Source organism: Thermobia domestica, chromosome 2, assembly GCF_964235325.1.
Source record: "Thermobia domestica chromosome 2, izTheDome1.hap1.1, whole genome shotgun sequence".
In the NCBI taxonomy this organism is placed as follows: domain Eukaryota; kingdom Metazoa; phylum Arthropoda; class Insecta; order Zygentoma; family Lepismatidae; genus Thermobia; species Thermobia domestica.
The window spans coordinates 327,808,327-327,830,419 of record NC_137455.1 but is presented as its reverse complement, the minus strand read 5'-3'; the positions used below and the strand labels follow the sequence as shown (position 1 = coordinate 327,830,419).

The window sequence follows — 22,093 nt, the reverse complement described above, 5'->3', positions numbered from 1 at the left end:
ATACTAGTTTCAGGCCAGTGCTCTATTGTTTTACGGTATGTTGTTAAAATGGTTGTTAAACAAAGTATTGTTGTCATTGTAAAATGCATATCTACCACAGGCCAGTGTCCTTGCGGTTTACTGCTGGAAATTCTGCAGAAGTTGAACCTTGATATTAAGAAGTGTATTGGAAATCCAACCAATGGCTCAAGTAACATGCAAGGACAATATTTGAATTTTTTTCAATTCACCTATGATCAGTTACACTTGTGATTCAGTTGATTTTGAGTTTAACGGCCCTTTTAGCAGCGAGGCTATATGAGACGAGACATACTGATTTACGGGAAATCCGAAGCACGTGAGCTCCCGCCAGGAATCGAACCCAGGTCTCCCACGACAAAGGCGCATACGCTAACCGCTTAACCACTAAGAAACTCAGTTACACGTGCGGTGTTACGCTCATATACTCAATCATGTCATATGTGATCTGACAAAAAATTGCATGGATTCTGTGTCATTGTTCTGCTGAATGACTGTGCGATATTTATGCTTGAGTCTTATCAGCGAATGGACATTTGGAAGATCAAATGTTAAAGGCGTCTTACAGTTATTGCGGAAACAAGATGGTAGAAAACACACTGTTTTTCAGAAAAAGTTTTGTCATTTTTCGAACCCAGAAAATGCTTTGTATGTAGAGTTGACCATAATAATTAAGAAAATTGCTTCTACAGAAAATATCAAACCAAAAGCTAGGTGTAAAGCGAAAGGATATATAAAAGATCTTCTCAAGTTCAAAACAACTCGGACAGTACGAATGTTCCTTAAGATATTTCAAGTGACGATCTCTCTGTCAAACTATCTCCAAATAGAGGGTGCTGCTAGTGTAGTCCTATCGGATGGTGCAGACTACTCTGTTCCAAGTGAAAGAGTAGAGAGATGACTTTGAATCCGTTAAGAATGCAGCATTAAGCCTTGCAGAATGGGCCAATAACAAATTTGAAAACTTAGAACGTGACATTTTTCTATTGACCTGTCGACAATTCGCCTTCAGAGATGGACAAAGATTTTCCTGTGAATATGAAGATGAAGCTGCTTCTATCCAATGACCAGGTACTGCATCGAAGCATTCAACACAATATTGGACATGGTAGTTTTGAGTATTTCTTCAAGATTCAAGAAGCAATGAACTTTATGGATTATTTGGACCCTAGACACTTCAACCAAGTAAAGTAACAGAACTTCCAGACGTGCCTTTCGTTAAACTTACATATTTTCTGAAAAACTTCAGTTAAGAATTTCCAAGGATACTATAAATGTATTCTCTTGGACTTTTGAAGGACGTGGATATCCTTGAAAGTCAGTTTTGATGACGAGCACAACCGAGAAAAAATGACTGTGCTGATGGTGCAAGTGATACAGAATTAGGAGAAAATACATCTGTTTACAAGGAAAGCGAATGCAAAATTGTCCAATGTGCTGCTTTTTAATTTTGCAGAATTGTAAATTTTGCAGTAATACTTATCCAGGTTTCCAGCATACAAATTTTTATTGACTTGTCCATAACTCAGGTAACATGTGAAAGAAATTTTTCAAAACTGAAATAAACAAAAATGCATTAAAAATAGGCTAACGAGTACCATGTCTCAGGAACATTTGAAAACATTTATGTTGATGTCTATTGAAAAAGATTTGTTAAAAAATATTTCGAATGCAAAAGTGATAGATACAGTAGCATCAAAAACTAGTACACTAAAACATCTGCTAATTTTGTAATATAGTATACGTTCTCCTTGAACTTCATATAATATTTTGAACAATTTAGAATAATATACTGATGAAAGAATATCAGGTTTTAATTGTCAATTGTCAATACTATTGACTTACTGTAGAAAGAAAACTGTGCAACTTGATTTGTGACATTGAGATGCTGGTAGCCCTTGTGGGAGAAAGCGCCCGCGCCCTTTTAATAATGCCTATCCGTCCCTGGTCCAAAGCCTGGATAAAGTGTGATGGAAATCAGCAAATATTCAAATATTGCATATGCAAAATTCTTGCTGGTCTTGGTCTGGCGAGAATTTTGCAGGTATGGTCTTGGTGTTGTGAGAATCTTGCAGGCATGGTCTTAGTCTTAGCCTTAGTCGTAGTCTTGGTCTTGCATCGGTACTTTTCTCAGCACCAATCTGTTCAACTTACCCTGGCCCCTTCTTATTTTGGCCGATATATATATATACTTATATACCGTCCTATCAAGTGGTACGTTTTGTCGCCTGACATTATTTGATGGCTGATTGGAAGACTCTTCGCAAGTAGCCCTCCAGGCAAGTGGTACGTTTTGTCGCTTGCCATTATTTAAAGTGATTTTAGAAAACCCTTCACAAGCAGCCCTCAGGGTAAGTGGTACGTTTTGTCGGTGGTACGTTTTGTCGCTAGTACGTTTTGTCGCGTATTCTAGGATCACTGAACTGCAATGAAAGAATGTGGCTTCGACAAGATTTAGCACCCACCCTATAGCCTAAATTTTAGGAAATGGCGCTTCGACAAGATTTAGCACGCACCCTATAGCCTAAATTTTAGGAAATGGCGCTTCGACAAGATTTAGCACGCACCCTATAGCCTAAATTTTAGGACCTAGCGCTTCGACAAGATTGAGCACCCACCCTATAGCCTAGATTTTAGGAACTGGCGCTTCGACAAGATTTAGCACCCACCCTATAGCCTAGATTTTAGGAACTGGCGCAGCTAGATAATTGAAACTCATATTTTACATTATTTTTTCAATACAACACTACACGCCATGAACAGCTTATTACCATTGACGTGATATTTCGGTGCTGACACCGAAACTTTTGCAAATACTCTCGTGTTTATTAAGTCTACAGCAGGGGGTAAAAGTGAGGGGGAATGTGGGCGGAGGCCGTCCCCGCGCTTTGAGAGAATATTTTGTGGTGTCCCCTCACCGTCTAAAAAATTACAATGAGCAAAAATAGGCATGAGAGACGGTGTGACGTCATGCGTCCCCCTTCCTTTTCGGATCCACTTTTACCCCTGGTCTATACGAAGTTTGACCTAGATCTACCAGTTTCAGCACGCAATAGACTGTGAGGGCGTATTCCAGTCGTCAACTTTCATCCATGACATTTTGCCAGTCTCGTCTCTCGCGTTATACAGAGAACATTTTCTGGGGGTGCAGTGTTGACTGATTGCCACTAAGTTTCGTTTTGTTCATTTTTGTTTTTATTGTTTTATATTTTTGCTATTATTATTGTTACCGTTTAATTCGAATAATTTTTGGGTTTGGGTTACAGCTCTTTAAGTGTTTTTTTTTTCCTCTTGCTTGTTTGCCATGTCTTCTAAGTTCGGCAACGTTGTTGGTGCACTTCTGCAGTTTTCCGTTTTCTAAACTGTGTTCGGAAACCGGCTTCACGAATCGTACCGAATTGATCCGATGCATCAGACGTGAGGCAAACCAGTTCTATGATTGGAGTAGAGTTCAGGCTCTACGAATCATTGCGGTTATTAAAACATCAACATAATCCCTCAACGTGGTATTCTTGTTACGTAAATACTACCTAATTAAAAGAAGATAAGCACACTGTTGAGTAAGGGATTTAGGTCAAGTTGGTATTTGAATTTAAACAAACAAAACTAGACTGGACAAACTTAAAACTCATTCGAATAAAGTACATGGACACAAGCGCATTCTGTTGAATTGTAACAGAAAACTCTCAAAGCACGTTCATTTCTTTTAGAAGTTAGATGACAGTGATTTAGGTAGCGAAAAAAGTTTTTAGGGAGAATATAAAATAGATAGAATGGGCAATACATATTCTCGGTGACTGCATAAAAACTATTCACTACACATGGATAACCGGAAGAAGGTCACAATACGAGCTGTAAGGATTGCGTCACGAAGGAACTTTGAATTGTAACAGTCTTAAAGTCCGACATCAGCAGCCGACGCGCGATACATACACAACAACTTTCTTCTGTCTACAAAAGAAAGGAAAAATGAAAGAACACACACAAAAAAATATTTTTTTAAGAAACATTTCCAATTACAGTGAAAGTGGGCGAAACTGAAGAAGGGAAGGGGGCCAGGGAAAGTAACAACGGCGTTCCCTGTTGTCAAACGAAGGCAGCTCAATCATTTGTCAATGTCTGTCTTGAGTGCCGAGTGCATCCGTTTGCCTCCCGCACGCGCAAGTGAAAAGTCTTCCGAGAGAAATAATACCACAATTTCTGTAGCCAATCGAATGCGAAATTCCTCCGAATCCCAAACAAAAGCTCTTCCATTTCTTATTCGGTTCTTATGGACTGACTGTTCCTTTGAGCAAAGGGTACAGAAGGCATCATTTGCTCTCGTATGACACACACAAAGGATGTTTAAGGAGAAACATTAAAAAGAAAGAAAGGCTAAAAAAATTAAATAAATAAAAAAAAGCTAGCCTAGCACCATTTCGAGGAACAAACCCACACTTTTTTTCCTCTCTCTCTCTGATAAATCGAAATTTCGCTGGAATCGACAATCCTTAAATTCTCGAAAGAATGGTTGTATAAGATCGTAGGATACTTTATCTTTTTCCTGAATGAGACACATATGGTTGTAACACACACACACACATACACGTGGTTTGATTTCATAACATAATTCTGAATGTATTCTTTCGAAAGCCTTCGTCATTACTAGCAGAACTAGCATTAGCTCTTCTAACCTCCATTAACTTTAAAATAGTATTACCATATACGAAAAAAAAAAAAAAAAAAAAAAACAAAACAAAAAAAAAAAAAAAAAAAAAAAACGCTAAGACATACCAAATGTAGATCTCATCGAACAGAACAAAATGACATACCTGAAGGTCAATCCTCGTGCATAGTTTTAGAGTTAATCGACGATAAATAATTTTATGCCGTTAAAAACTAAGTAGTTAGTAGCCAACAAGAACAAGACCTCTACATATAAGACAACATTTATTTGGCGGGCACGATTTCCCTAACTTTTACAGCTCACGATTTTAAAATTTCCAGGTCTATACACAACGTAAAAAAGCAACTACTCATAGAATTCCTCATCTATTAAGCACGTACATATACGTAAATAGCATATGTGAAGGTAGTTTTGCAAAACAAACTAATTCATTTAATAAAATATCCCCTACCAAATAACCTGAGTAAGGAAAATGGGAAAAGGGTTCTAAGAAATAAAAATCTATACTTAAAATTCCCTGACTTTTCCAAGTTTTTCAATTTTCCAGTTTGGTGAAAATCCTATAAAGTGAAACTAAAACTAAAATATACCTTCATTAAGTCTTTTATTACGACATTAGTTCCGTCAAGTTTCTCGGGGTACTCCTGTTTCCTTCCATTATCATTCCACCAATTTTTCTAATCATCCTTCACTTGCCTTAATCATCCGTCTCCCTTAGCCTAAGGAACATAATCGTGGGACGTTAAACAGAAAGTCACGACAATAGCATGACAATAGCTATTGTCACGATTTCATGACAATAGCAAGGCGACAGTATAAATTATAGTTAATGAGATAAAGTAATATTAACGGAGTTGTACGCATTTTTTGTAATTTCTCAAAATTCTAATGCTATACTACATAAAAACCTATTTCAATTACAAAAACATATCAATCTGCGAGTAATGCTAATTTACAAACCACATAGCATTTCAGAGTTAGGGGTTGCATAAACATCTAGATGAAGTTATTTAGATATTAATTAGAAAATAAAGATGCCTTAATCTGTGAGAAACGCTAATTCCTAATAGTTATCATACACAGTCTAATAGTTGTCTCTAGATGAGCCTCCTCTTACATGACACAAGTCGCTGTCGCTAGGGTGCAGGTAATTTGCGGACGAGCTGAGGGCTTGAGGTGAGCAAGTAGTAATCCCTGTTCACAAACGTGCTATAATATCCCGCACATGGTTCTATTTACAAACGTTCAACATGTGCGTGTATTTGCAAACAACACCATGTGCGTTCCTACTACAAACTACTAAAGGCAGACGACAGGAACACCAGCGCCACCGCTACACTGGAGCTGCTATAAAATCAACAGGAACACTACATCTGGCATCAGACTTCGACTCTTCAAATTCCTCTCTTCGCTTGCCTGGAGCTATAAGGACCCCTGAATCCACTCCTCTTAGCTTACCTGGAGCTCTGTGGGATTCCTAACCGCAACCACCTAGCTTGCTTGGAGCTCTAAGGACCCCTGAATCCACTCCACTTAGCTTACCTGGAGGTCTGTGGGATTCCTAACCGCAACCACCTAGCTTGCCTGGAGCTCTAAGGACCCCTGAATCCACTCCTCTTAGCTTACCTGGAGCTCTGTGGGATTCCTAACCGCAACCACTTAGGTTGCCTGGAGCTCTAAGGACCCCTGAATCCACTTCTCTTAGCTTACCTGGAGCTCTGTGGGATTCCTAACCGCAACCACTTAGCTTGCCTGGAGCTCTAAGGACCCCTGAATCCACTCTACTTAGCTTACCTGGAGCTCTGTGGGATTCCTAACCGCAACCACCTAGCTTGCCTGGAGCTCTAAGGACCCCTGAATCCACTCCACTTAGCTTACCTGGAGGTCTGTGGGATTCCTAACCGCAACCGCCTAGCTTGCATGGGGCTCTGTGGATTTTCAAACCTCTCTTGGCTTGTTTGGAGGATAAAGAATTCTAAATCCACCCCAACTAGTTTGCGTGGAATTCTGTGGGTATCCTTCCCTAAGCTGCCTGGACCTTGGGACGCCTATTTTTCTTAGTTATTAAAGAATCTTATGCTTTTTATACAGAAAACTGTATTATATTATTTTATATTTTATTAATCGATAACAAGGAAGATAACGTATTCTTAATAAGTAGATTACCATTTTATTGTCCTCGGCAAAATCTGAGAGGTAGACATGTTTTTTATATGCCTGAAAACAGAATAAATGTGAACAGGAATTCGCTACTGTGTAAATTATGTGATGCAGGTAACAAAATTGAGTCTATGGGATTGGATTTATTTCAGTATGAATTTAAGACCTTTAAGCGAAAGTGTTTTCAATTACTAAATGATAAATTGTACATTTTTTTTGTACAGCATATTTAAAGAGAAAAATGATTTATAGTACTATTTCGTGTTAGCAATGCCAGTTCCATATTTGGAGTTGGGTTGCATATCCTTTGATAATGATGTATAAACTTTGTACTTTTGTAATTGCCTTTGGGTGTAAAGTACAAATAAATAAATAAATAAATAAATTATTATTATTATACATGGAAACCCCATGTAATAAAACTGGAAGTGAAAGAAAACAATTCCCATGTGTGATGGCTCAACTTTCTATCTGCTTAGCAGAACTTCAAGTATTCTGTCTTCATCGGTAGTGTTGCCTACAAGATGACACGAGACAAAGATAGAAACAATATACGTTTCGAGACGAGAAAGAACTTTCTCACCTTTTCGAGACGAGACAGCTTCCACTCTAGTCTCATGGGTAACATTATTCGTCAGAGAGATACTAAGTGAAGAAGCTTCCATTAACTACACTTCTTATTAAACTCTACCATATTCTCTATAATATTCCTATCTTGTTATATGGAATCACAAATTTGAAAGGCTTTATCATGAATAAAATATTAGTGTTACAGAATTTAGTGCTACCTATTTAAAGAATACGCTGAAACAACAAGCTTCTATCAGAGTCACAGCACTGTGATGTAAAAGAAAAATTGCAACGCAAACTGCGAAGCATCTATGGTCATAATTTATTACCAAAGTGAGTTATTTTTAAGATAAAACAGCATAACATAGTAATTATTTCTTTTATGATGGAAGAGTTCTCTTTCGGTCTTACATATAGTTGGGTTCCCTCGAAAACCTAACTTTACCTTTAGGTGACTTTTAATTCTCAAAACACATAAAAAAAATTACTAAGAAATAAATATCATATTACCGGAGAGTGGTTGTAGAATTGATAACAAAGAGATCATCTATAGCTCTACATTATACGGCAATGGGCTCTCGAAATGCTAGACCTCTGCCTACACTTAGGAAATCAGATAACTAGTGAAAACATAGCACTTTAGTGGTATAATCTTTTTCGATTTTCAGCTGTGAGATAAAGAGGTCATAAATGACACATTCACAATGTTATTTCACAGCACTGAGCCAGAAATATTCTTTTGGTACTTTCTCTTTATTTCTCACTAAAATAGCGAAAGAAAAGTAGTGTTCGGTTAACAACTTTGAAAAAATGGAATAATAAACTGGATCAGACAAGATTTAGCAACATTCTAATCCAGCATTTGCATCACAAAATTAATCCTTGTGATAAATTAAGTTACTATGTTTTCCTTTAATAAAATATAGGTTTGCTGCGAATTAAATACATAGAAATTCGCCACCATCGTAATTCTACAAATTATCAATGCGTCAAAATATCATAGAATACTTTCGACGAAGTAGATACTTTCAAATATCTAGGATCAATGTTAACATACCAAAAACATATTCACGAAGAAATTACATGTCGACTGAAAGCAGGAAATTTGCGTTATTATTCAGTTGTCGTCACGAATTCTGTCAAAGAATTTGAAGCTTAAAATATATGCATAAAACAATAATCGTGCCTGTTATGCTATATGGTTGCGAAACCCAGGGTCTCTTAATATGAGGGAAGAACGCAGACTGAAAGTATTTGAGAACAAGATCCTGAGACGAATATTCGGACTGAAGAGGAACGGGAATGGGGAATGGCAGAAACTTCATAACGAAGAACTGCATAGTTTATATAGTTTACCAAACAATGATAAGGTCATGAAGTCTAGGAGGACCAGGTGAGCAGGCCATGTGGCCAGAACGCGGAAAAAAAAAAACTAGAAACGCTTTCAAAAGTTTTAACTGGAAATCCAATCGGAAAACGTCCATTAGGTAGACCTAGACGTAGATGGGAGGACAATATTAAGATGGATCTCGCAGAAATAATACACAGTACGAAATTGATCCATCTGGCTAAGGACAGAAATCAATGGAGAGGTTTCAAAATATAGGTTGACTTTATGGGCTGTGTAATGCGAATTCCCCGTTTCGTGACCGCATTGTGGATTCAAGACTTAATACAAAGCTCTATTTGGACACATTCAAAAACTAACTACGGTCTTGGATAACCTGCAGAAAGACATATTTATTGCACTTTTCTTTAAAACAAATATTATTACTTCTCCTCTATTCCGTTTTTCATTACCATATCTGCTTGTTATATACAAAAATATTTATTCTTTATTATTTAATGTCCACGTAAAACAGTACAACAAATAAAAATAATTTCCGTTGCCCTTGCTGTCGCAAATCCTATACAAAAATATAAACCTGCAACACAAAGTCAAATTTATTTCGAAAGATTGTTTATTTAACTCTATGTGCTGTATATGCTTAAAAAAAAAAAGCATTGTTAAGAAGCAGTTTGTATCTATTGTTGTCTTCTCCTAACAATGACACACACGCTTCATGTAAACATAAGGGTAAACATTAATTGAGACCTTGTGACAGAGGTTCAAAATAATCTACAGAACGTGCAATGGAACTTCTAGGTTGATCCTTCTTGTATATGAAGTCAGTGCCTGTGAGCTATACATTTCCTTGGCACATTACATTCCGACGGGTTGCATACTGATACAGGATGTAACCCAGAGCAATACGACTACTTCCTACGCATTGTGATTATAGGGTAAAAGATTCCATTCTTTCCATTTTTTTTTTTCGTTACCTCCGATCAGTGTAGTCATGTTACAATCTTCTAGAATAATGTCTCTGAAAGCGTGATTTTAGATAGCGCGGAGGTAGCTCATATAAAGACTACTCTTTACAAACAACGATCTAATAGATGAAAAATACTGGTACAAAAGAAACAGCACCGTATTTGGATCCTTTGAAATACGCTGCAGTAAGTTGATACCTAAAAGTAACAATGTATGAAAGATTGCATAGCACTCGCAAAGATTAAATGAAATTAATTCTTTATATAGCCTACAGATTCAATGAAATAAATGGTAGACAGAAGTAACTAATGAAGGAACTGATGGGGATTATATATATTGATAAAGGTTTCTAGTTGTCTTTGCACCAAAGATATTGTATAAAATACAAAGATATTGTAATAAAATATGGTATTACAATTAATACAGTTTTCATAGCCAAAATTAAATTTGAATTTAATAGGAGATTCGAACAGGATCTAACAATGTATTCCACCACAGTTGCGACAAGTGTTTGAGAGTAATTTTCTCAGAAATCCAATAAAGATAAACTTTTCATTCACACATATAAAGGTAACGAAGAAAGTTGTCGCCTTTTCACCCATCACCTTCGAACATCAATGTCACCTAAGACGTACAAGGAAGATCAAAAATAGTCCCATCAGCATTGACGAGCTTCTGTCAACGTTCTGGAAGCCCACGTATTCCATCGCGGTAGAGCTTGGTGGTCCGTGAAGCAACGAAGGTATGAACTGCATTTTGCACCTCTACTAGGGATTTAAACAGGCGTACTCTAAGATGGTTTTCCAAGGAATGGAATAGGTGATAGTTGAATGATGCAATGTCCGAGGAGTGTGGCGCATAAAATAATGTTTCTCATCCAAGGCGTAGAATGGTATACCGGTGGGGTTTAAGGTTGTCTTGTAACGGGAGGACTCCTTTGCGATTCAGAAGTGCTAGCTAAAGAGTTTTGAGTTTTTCTTGAACATGGCTCAATTGTTGACAGTACACAGTTGCATTGATGCTCTGACCAGCTAGTAGTAGTTCCCGATGCACGATACCGCGAGCAGTAGACTGAACATTCTGGAGGACCTTCTGGTGCAGTGCTGGTTTCGGCTGTTTTGGAACCGGTTCATGGAATGCTAACCAATGATGATGGCGCCATGGAGCTTCGTATAGGGCCCATTTTTCATCATATGTCAACACTCTGTCCAGAAATAGCTCAATTCTCAGACGAGATAGCAAAGAAACACAGGTGTCTACTCGCGTTGCCTTCTGGCCCGGAGTCAAATCATGTGGGACCCATCGACCCAAAATGTAGTGCTTCCCAAGTTGATGGAGGTGCTGCCAAATGGACTCTTCACTCACACTGAATTGTAGTCCCAGTTTCTCACATGTCTGGCAACTGTCCGCCTCAATTGCTACCAGAAGATCTTCATTTTGTACATGTGTTGGTCTTCCGACACGTGGTGCGTCAACGGGTGTTTCGTCACTGTCCATAAACTTGTTAAACCACCGCCGCACTTTCTGCGTAGTCACATCATCCTCACCAAAGGCCTGACATATCTTCCGCCCCGCTGCAACAGCGTTTGACCCCAGTTTGAACTCGTACAGTATACACGCCCTTATGGCGCTCTGTGGAGGTCCCATGTTCACTCTGTCCTTACGCAAGTTCGCGGTAACTGATCTACCACAACCAGGCAGTATGTTGGATATACCCACACCAACAACTGACCTTCGCCTTATCTCCATTCGCATTCAAGTCACAGTGTGAGGGTCAATGGAACATAGACCTCCACAAAAAAGCGACAGAACTTTACAGCGTCATTTGTTATATGGAATCACTAATCTGTTCCATTCATTTTCGTAGCGAACTCACCTACTGCCCTTGTAAGCAATTTCCAAGTTTCTATTTAGTATTTATGCTAATGCTGGGATAGTACCTTTAACGTGCGAGGTATCGAGGTTGATTCATTTATATTGAGCAGAATTTGAATGTGTGACTTACGTAGAAATGCCATGTTTCCCCCTTAGGTTGTGTTGGATTTGGAAGCCACCTCTACTGACTATTGTCACAGATCGGAGCTTTCATTGCAGGAGTCTACATTGCGCCTAGACCATGGGTACTGCATCCCAATCCTCTTTATATGCTTTCCACAGGCCAGTGAAGGTGCGGACTCGACTATGGAACAGGTGCCGCTTGAGGTGTCCGAAAGCACAATAGTTGATGAATTTGCTTGCGCCTGTACACCCGTAATCTTTCACAGACTCCTTAACAGCACTGTACTATTTATGTGATTCAAAAACAAGGCAATGGGACAGAAAATTGTCCCTACAAACATTTTTCAACATCTCAAATTTCTACTCAAGCTCCCACGGCCATACGCAAGATTCACCACTGTGACAAATCTCTGAACAAAAAGTTAAATTCATAGCAAAAAAAAAAAAAAAAGTCCTGTTTCCTAGTTGCTGCACTATGCAAATAAGAGCTGGAAAATTTCTATATAGACTAGATAGTTATATTGCACAAATTGCAATAGGGCTATTTGTTACAATACATTGTGTACTCAGTTAACTTGTGGTTGTTGAATTAAGTTACACAAATTCCTAACAACATGCACGAAAAGCCGAAAATTGGGACAACACAAACAATAGATAACGGAATAAAAAGATCGTTGTTCAGAAAGACATAATGGAAAAAAAGAAGAAGACCATAACTGCTCACTACAAAGAACATTTGAAACATTTGATTTCCTCACTCTTCTCACTACCATCGAGGCTCAGTGCGTCAATTTCATTGTAATAACTGTCAACTTTTAAAGCAGAAAATGTTTACGGAGATAATTCAATACCGTCCTTAATTTTCTGCAAATATTTGTAATGCGCTACAACACCAAGTGGAAATTTTCCAGCTGGACTGCTACATCGATACCTAATTAATTTAAATGTAGTTGAAACGAACGCACAGCAATCATGGAAATTGAATAATAATGTCAACAATGATTTTCATTTTAAATATGTATGCGGGCTATATAATATGTATGAAATATACACGAGTCTTTCAATTTTGTATGTTCTATCCTATAATATTTGATAATAGAACACCATCCATAATTTTTCAGTCCCAAATTTAAATATAGTACTTGAAAGATGCAAATACTGAATCAAACTTATCGAATTAAGGAACAAATCAGATAATATATACTTAAATTTTTTGCATTTTCAAGATCTAAATTTGAATACGTAGGCGTTGGTTGGATAACATAGTAGTTCACTGGTAGAATTCATATCTTTGCCAAGCAAGGGCGTAATTTCAATCTTATGGTGGATGGTTTTAATCTAGGGAAAGGTGGATGGTTTAATCTAGGTGGCTCAGTGGTAGAGTGCCTACCTCTGGTACGTGGGGGTCCTGGTTCGATTTCCGGCCAAGTAAGTTTGTGATGTGATAATATTTATTGTTATTAAGTTTGTAGTATATTTATTATTATTATTATTATTATTATTATTATTATTCACGCAAACATCAACACAATAATTTGTCGCCTTTCTTCGAACTCTACTATACTATAAAAAGTAATAAACTGAGCAATCAAAAAACACATTATCCCCAACCCCCGACCATAGTGATATACTACAAGTCAAACATTTTACTACATGTCTACCGGAGAAAGTCAAAGCATCAAACAATCAAACAGGATATGCCTGGAAAGTTAAAAGAAAGAAGAAAAAAAAGACCTTCGATTAATTAGAATGAGGATCAACAATAAATCTGCATTCTGGTTAGGTAACAAAAGGATCAGCTTTCTCTCCTGTTCCCAAATTTGATCTTTCTGCATCAGTCATACAAAGACAAATGATGCATGTATTGAAAGCTCTGAATAATACAGAGCTTTAGAAAAAAATCAACATTAATTGTTGTTGTAGTAGCAGAATATTGTGCCATCTTTTGTCATATCATCAGTTAGTCTTTGAACATCCCTGCGAGCGTTGAAAAATAGCTCGTTATATCGGAGCAACAAAGATAAATGGGGCTGTCACTCACAAAGACCTTCAGCACGGCACGAATTTATAATGGGATGTTTCATTTTCATGAAGAAAAAAAAATCCACAATATGACACATGATGATCATACCTTTGACTGTCAAGTACCAGGTTACTAATGCTACCTTAAAAAAAGAAAGAAAGAAAAAAAGAACAAATTGTTGGTGATTACCAACCACGGATTGGTGTGATTATAGGCAAGAATAATAACACCACCAAGAACATATCAGATTTTTAAATGTTTTTCATGCCTTCTCACACAACGAAAAATATACGTAAATTTCAAGCCTATAAGCTCAGGAATTATTTGATTATAATGCAACGAAAATAGGATCAAAATGCTAGAGTACTTCAATCTCCAATTGGCAGGACAAATTACGCCGAAAAATAATGTTTTTGATGTGTAATAAATTTTCTTAATAAAATTAAATTAGGCCATATATACTGTATTTACACTAAACACGAGTCATCGCTTTTTACACTATTCGATAGATCGTTTCTTCAGCAACAAAGCAATATAAGTGTCACGCCAAATCTTGCCATGAGGATCAACAATAAATTGTCAACGTACTAAAAACATCAGTATTTCTTGGCGGATACTCAAACTAAGCCTCAGCAAGTTTGGTTGAGGCCTGAATAATCCACTAAATGAGCTAGGCCAACTGGAGAATATCAATTGGTAAATTGTAGGATGGTCATGACGTATCCTAGAAAACAATACTAAAATGTTAGGCTACGTTGCTCCAAAGTCAACTACTTGGTACATTTATGCCTGTATTACCACTACTGCAAATATGATTAAGTATTTCTTGTTTATCAGAGGCCAGATGGGATTTTAAAGAAGTTTAATTAGGTGCAATCAGTGGTGTACGCAAGAGGGTATTCCAGATTTTAACCTCCTTTAAAAGATATTACGAAATTAACATATGTATACAAAAATTCTGAAATGATATGAATTTGGGAGTTTGAACTCCCCCCTTGATGAAGTTCTGCATACGTTACTGGGTGAAATATAAGGTGCGCTCATAAAGTAACCGAAACTTTACAAAAAATAGTCTCTGTAACAATGTTAACGAAGTATGACAATATTGGAAAGACCTTTGTCTAAGCTTCGTATTAGTGTCTGCTGAAACTGGATTGGTGCAATTTGTATCTGGGTAAACGTGCAACAAATTCATGAGTTTGAAGTCGTCGTACGAAACGGTTGAATACCAGGTTTCATCACCTGCCACAATGCACTTTAGGCAGTTGTTGTCTCTTACTGCAGTAGCAATCAAATCCTGTTAGCTTTATGCTGTTCTGTCAAAAATGTGAAGCATTTTGCAAAAGAACACACATTGTACTTACTTTCAATTCCTTGGTTAAAATTGCCCTAAATCTTTCTTTGTTTATATGAGGCATGGTTCACAGCTGCTGCATGATTACATGTCTTATCAACTATCAACAGTTGATATTTGTCGATATTTCGTCATTCAAGGCGCGGATCATCCTAAACATTTTTGAGTCCATATTTAGAACGATTTTATCATTGAACCATTGTCCATATTTAGAACGCTTACCCAGATACAAATTGCACCAATCCAGTTTAAACACGTACTAATACGAAGCCTACGCCGTGGGAAACCTGGGTCCGATTCCCGGCACGACCTCATGCGGTCCGGTTCCACTTAATCATCTACGACACACCTTCTGCTCTAAAAGTAATTCAAAAAAGTGAGATGCATCTTATAAACAGTAGATACAGACATTTTAGATATTTCGATATCAATAAATTTTTCTGTTCCTGTGTTACTTCATATCTTCCTTCCTCCTTTGCGGTGTACAGAAGCATTCCAGTTCCATTCAATTCAATGACGTAGTAAATACAGTTTGGGTACAGTCACTTTATTTATCGTTTCAGTATTATGAATTTCTGTGGATGTGCATGCGCTATTGACGTTCTCAGACGTCGTATAATTCTACATTTATTTACACATTGTTAACCCCATATTGTCTCCTGGCTAGAACATAACGTTTTCTTATTTCTAAAAATATGAACTATTTTGTTGTAATACGCAGTGAAAATATTTTGTTAGATTTAAAAAAAAAAGTTGCGTCTTACACGCCAGCAAATACGGTAATCAGATTTGTTTGAAAAGGGTAAAAATATATCTTATGTCAGTGTTCAGTCTTATAATAAGATCATGTCTCATATACAGGGTGTTACAAATATTTTGTCATAGATTCCTCATACCAAAATAAAGTTCATATGGACCTGTGGTCGGAAATGCATAATTTCGTAGTTATAGGGTGCCGAAAACGTGAAAAAATGAACTTTAGTTCCACTACTATAGAACTGATCGTGGTCGGGTCAAGACATTACTGAGGAACTAGTATGTGACTTATCCAAATACAGTGGACTCTTTTTAATTCGAAGATCCAAGGGAACACGAAAAAACTTCGAATTATCCAAAATTCGAATTATTATCCAACAACATTCATTTTCACATATATAACAACAAACAAACCAAAGTACTGTGCATCAAAAACATATTCATATAGTGTAGACTTTACGTTTAAAGCAGCTTATTATTTGCGTGATCGAATACCGCAAACTAACAAACGATATTGATTCCACATAATTCAAACTACGTGTACAATGGAAAATGTATTTACGTACAAGACTACAACATACATTAAATAGCCCAAACAATTAAACACCAGTAACAATTTGAATATTATGTTCTCACTTTTAAGAAGTCGTAAACCTCATTTGCTTAAATTTGATTGGTTTTGTACGGTCAATAAATCTTGAATTTCATGTATTGCATGGAATACGATATTAATAACATTTGGTTGACTTTATCAATAATTCATCTTAAATTTTCAACCAATTCTGAAACAAGATGAGATTGGCACACGTTCTCTATCTTTCCTTCTTCCCCAACTCACCTTCATCTTCATCATTACATAGATTTTCCTTTTATCTTTTGTATTACTCTTCCCTATGGCTGCATCTGGATAACTGAAAACACGTTAAAACTCTATTTCTCTGTTTACATCTGTCCAACATTAAAAATTTTGAACTGTATTTACTTCGAATTATCCAAAACATAGGTTCAAAAGTTCGATTTATCCACGATTTTTTACTATTGTTTTCAATATAGTTTTCAAGGGGAATGGACTTCTGTTCGAATTATTCAATATTTCGAATTATCCAAGTTCGAATTAACGAGACTCCACTGTATTCATCTTTCAGAACCTCTGGTATTTGCACAGTCATTTTAAGAGAGGCTGTTTGGGAGTATTTGATCACTCTCCACTTACCTCTCTAAAAATTGGTGTGCAAGTACTGAAGCATTCTTAAACATGCATATATTTGGATAGTTCACATGCCAGTTCCTCACAAGGCAACATCTTATATTGATAGTAGCATTGCCCAATCAAACAATGCGCAATCGATAGAGGGGTGAAGAAAAATGAGAAATCCGAAGTTTTAGGGGCCGACACCCAGAAACACAGAAGATCCAGAGGAAAGAAGGATATAGAATCATGTGAAGATAGCAATGCATAATATACACTGACATAGAAAGAACTTCAAAATGATTAAAGTAATCAAAATGACATTTATACAACAGTATAGTATGCAAACATTGTACCCACAGACATACTCAATAGCATTATATGTAATGCAGTGTTGCCAACCTAACAGAAAACGAAGTTTTGTTAAATGACACGAACACAATTATTAGCAAAATCTAATTATGAGTAGAACCATACCTGTGAAGTCTTGATGTACAGTGTTGCCAGCGTTTGCGGACCACTTGGTCATCCAAGGGCATGGATCATTTCAGCTTATGTGCTGTGTTTTGGTACTATTCTGACATTTTCCTTTGGTAAAAATGCTTCGACACTGTGCTTTGTCGGTAATTTTTGTACTTCAGTGATTATTTTCTTGTTTGTGGTCTCATATTTTGGTTTCAACTAGTTGAAATCGTGTACTGTATGTACTCTTCTATATCCGAGATTCATATAGGAACTCATATAGGCCTATCTTCAAACGTTGGCAACACTATACATAAAGATTTCACAGGTATGATTCTACTCATAATTAGATTTTTCTAGATGTTATAATTTGTGTTCCGCGTCATTAAACAAAACATCACTTTGTGCTCCGTTGGCAACATTGCATTACATATATTATTATTGAGCATGTCTATGGCCATAATGTTTGCTTACTATACTGTTGTGTAAATGTTATTTTTTATTACTTATTCATTTTGAAGTTCTTTCTGTGTAAGTGTATATTTAGCATTGCTATATTTACATGATTCTAGATTCTTCTTTCCTCAGTATCTGCTGTGTTTCTGAGTGTCGGCCCGTAAAACATTGGATTTCTCACTTTTCTTCACCCCTTTATCGATTGTCCATTGTTTGATTGTGCAATGATACTATCAATGTAAGATGTTCCCTTGTCAGTGATGCCTTGACCCGACTGCGATAGGTTCCATAGTAGTGGAGCTATTAACTTTTACAAAGTTCACTTGTTTCATGTCTTCGGCACCCTAAAACTCCGAAACTATCAACTTTTGAGCACAGGTCTATATGAACTTTTTTTCTTATTTTGATGTGAGAACAGTTCTCAAAATATTCTGACACATATATGTAACATCCTGTATACGCACAAAACCATTGAACTTGGTAAGTCTGTAACGCGAGCAATCTTATAAAAGCTTATTCTAACTTTTACCATGCGAATTATAGAATTCGGAAACTACAATATATACATATCAAAGTAAGTAGATATAGACGATGCCACGTAAAATCACGGTCAAAAATGTCTTAAGGATCAAATCCAGAATACCTATGAATGATCCCTCACTAAATAATAATACTATTAATAATACATACTTCGTGAGAAACTTTACGCTCAGGCACTGAGGTAACGTTTCAGCATTTTTCTCTCTTTTGGTGTGACTTAGAAGAGTTTCTATCGTGATGATGTATTTTTGGATTTAAAGCTGTTTTCCGATGATCTTTCGTACTACTTATATCTGCATCTAAACATGAGAAATGTTTAATAAAGGTAGATTTCCAAATAGTTACTTTGTATAAAAGTTCACTTCTGTTCGACTGCCGATAAACAACAACTTCCCAAACCGATTTAATTTCAACTCACAAGTATCACTTGAACAGAGAAAAGTAAACGAACTAAAGTTCCTATTGCACTTATGCTTAGTTCATATCAGAGGATCTGACGCTATTGTAAATGTTACATCTACGCGCGGAAGCTGTGTCAATGTTTTGTTAAAGCCCACTGAAAACTCACAAGTTTCACTGTTTGAAAATGTCCTACATTAGAAGCAGCGAAAATCAAACAATGAAAATGTCAGTCACTCCTTGTGTTGGAAACTAGGCATTTGCTCCTTCTCTCGCAGTAGAAGAGAAAACGTGATTGACACTGTTCTGAGAGAGATAGAGGGAAGGAAAGAAATAGAGAGAGAAAGAAGAGAGAGAGAAAGAGAAAGAAAGAAAGAAGAGAGAGAGAGAAAGAAAGAAAGAAGAGAAAGAGAAAGAAAGAAAGCGAGAGAGAGAGAGAACGCCAGAACTGGTTCCATTAAAATCAATGAGGTTTTACTCACCTTCTGACGAACTCCAAGAAATTAAAATCCTGTTCAACAGCCGCTATTCTAGTGGCCTCTGCTTCTTCATCGTCTGAAATAAACACACATGATATGATTATGGTTAATAATTCCGGAATTTAAATTTAATTAATTTAGATTTTGCTTGAAATAATTATATACAACAACACCTTCTATTTGAAAATGAGGCTTTGTCTCTTTTAAGGACAGAGCGGAATTAAAGTATTAATAAATTGAATTCGCTGATTACTATGCAAGTAAAAGTGGAAAGTAAAATGTTCCGGTTGGTTACTGAGAGTTTAACGTTCCTTATAAGCACAAATGTTCTAAGAGACGTGGACGTAGTGATTAACGTGGAATCTAAACTATCGTAATGCATTCAAATTTTTACAATATAAATTCGAAACAAAAGTATCTACCACTGGGATTCGAAGCCGGAATCAGGTGCACCAATGCGCGCGCACTGTAGACACTAGCCTAGCGGAGGGAGTAGTAATGTGTTTTGAAAGAAACGTAAGAGTTCACAGGACACACATACCGTTTCTTTTACTCATGATCTTGAATACCTTATAAAAAAAATATGCCAACTGCAAAAGCAAGAGAGAAATTTCCTTTCTGGTAACACAAATATACTTAAATTTCTTCTGTACTGGTGGCAATGTCCTACAATCCAATTCTTCTGCAGGCGGAGTGCAGTGAGGAACGTGACATATTTTCATTTCATTTCCTCTTCTACCCTAGAAAGATACGCTCTCGGATACATCTTAGCTATCTAAACCATGAAAATTTGAGTCGCCCTCTGGTGAGCAGCTCCAGAAAAATTAATGCAGTAGACAACGCGTTCCCGATTCGTTGTCAGTGTAATTCGCCTCAAAAAGTTGAAGAATTTGACTAAAAGTACACAAAAGCCGTAAAAACATCGAAACAACAAAAAATACGGTCAAAACAGTAATGAAGTACTAGTCTATGTAGAAAAAACAATCGAAAACATCTTATTTTGTTACATCAACGTATACAGGGTGTTTCAAAACAACACCGACAACGTTTGGGAGGTGATTCCTGTTACCAAGGTAAGACAAAAAGTATAGACCAACCTAGGTACACACATTTTTCCTTTCGGAGTTATAGGCTGCCAAGAACATGAAGAAATCAACTTCAAAGATCCATAGCTCCAAAACTATGGGACCTACCATAGTCGGGTTAAGACTTTACTTAGAAACTAATATGTGTGCTATCCAAAAATACATGTTTCAGAATCCTAAGGTACTCACGCAACAATTTTTATAGAGGGAGTTTGGCTGCGGGCATATAACTTGAAAGTACTCACGAACTACCTCGATACAAATTATTGAAGAAGTTACGCAGGATTCTGAAACTTGGATATTTGAATAGGGCACATACTAATTCCGAACTGAGTCTGTTCCTACTACTGTAGATCTCACGGTTTTTTAGCTATGGACCTTCAAAGTTCATTTTTTCATGTTTTCGGCAGCCTATAACTTTGAAAGAAAGCATTTGTGCACCCAGCTTGGTATATACTTTTTGTCTTATCTTGGTGTCAGGAATTACCTTCCAAACGTTGTCGGTGTTATTTTGAAACACCCTGTATATTATAACATCTATTGAGGTATACACAAATCGGGCGAGTACCATTTCAACAATTTTTGAATTCTAATCAATTTTTTCTATTTTTTTTTTTCAAATGTTGCTGTCTTCCGCTTTCCGAAGTGGTTACGTGAACTACAAGACGATGTGGAAATCCTCCGACAGATATTTTACCAGAAAATAAGTACTCGGTTGAAGGTAAGTAACAATTTCGGATGCATTTAGAAGTTAGATTTAATTAGCTTATATAGATAGAAATTGGACATAAGTATATTTATAAGTCAATGATAATGCATGGATCCATGTATTCCCGAATCAATACCTGACAATCATAGACGAATCAGAAGAAAGTTCCCTCGTTAAGTACGAATATTCTTTCTGTTATGTTATGTAGATTGCATTTCATACAGATTATATATATATCTATCAACATTTGTTTCACAAAATAACAAACTAGAATTATTCCCTTAGAGACGTACTCTTATCTATTACCATTAATATTACTTATATTTATTATCCTTTACTTAATATGTATCATTAATATGAAACTATAAAACCCTTTTAAAACCACCGTAACTAACCAAGTAACTGTCGGTTGACTTCAATACATCAAAACATTGCATATTATCAACTGAGATTTGGACATTTGGTTAATGTTAGACTGGCACAGTTCTGTTTAATATCAAATCATGATGATGTGAGAATCCTGCGACTCTCCTGTCTTTAGCAAGCTATATTAATATTTATAAATCTCACCGAACGTATCTATATCTTCGGATATAATTTATAACGTAATTCGGTTTCTGCTAATATATGTGGATGTAATGACACTTTAAATCACAAAATTACTGAATTTCCTAGATTTGTTGGTAGAATTTTTCCTCCAATACTTTAAAAATTATCGTTGAACTACCAGAAAAAAATCGTGTGTGTTCTTGTCTCTTTTATGTTTTTGGTAATCAGCTGGTTTCCTTGCTTTCTCTTCTTCTCTATGTCGAATTTATTGGCATTTATTTATTTTCTATTTTGGTCATTGATTTCGTTATGTGCGAATTATAGTTATACTTAAGTGTATTTAAAAAAAATGAACATTAAAACGCA

General features: G+C 36.5%; 1 protein-coding gene across 3 annotated transcripts in view; it reads right to left on the bottom strand.

The window, feature by feature from the left end:
- timeout (circadian regulator timeout) overlaps window positions 1–22,093 on the bottom strand; it is a 1,048,389-nt gene that overhangs the window by 438,286 nt on the left and 588,010 nt on the right. For all 3 annotated transcript variants that reach the window (XM_081749081.1, XM_081749078.1, XM_081749079.1), the window contains exon 18: window positions 19,388–19,460. In XM_081749081.1, coding sequence (XP_081605207.1) covers window positions 19,388–19,460 — 73 coding nt within the window. The remainder of the gene's footprint in view (window positions 1–19,387; window positions 19,461–22,093) is intronic.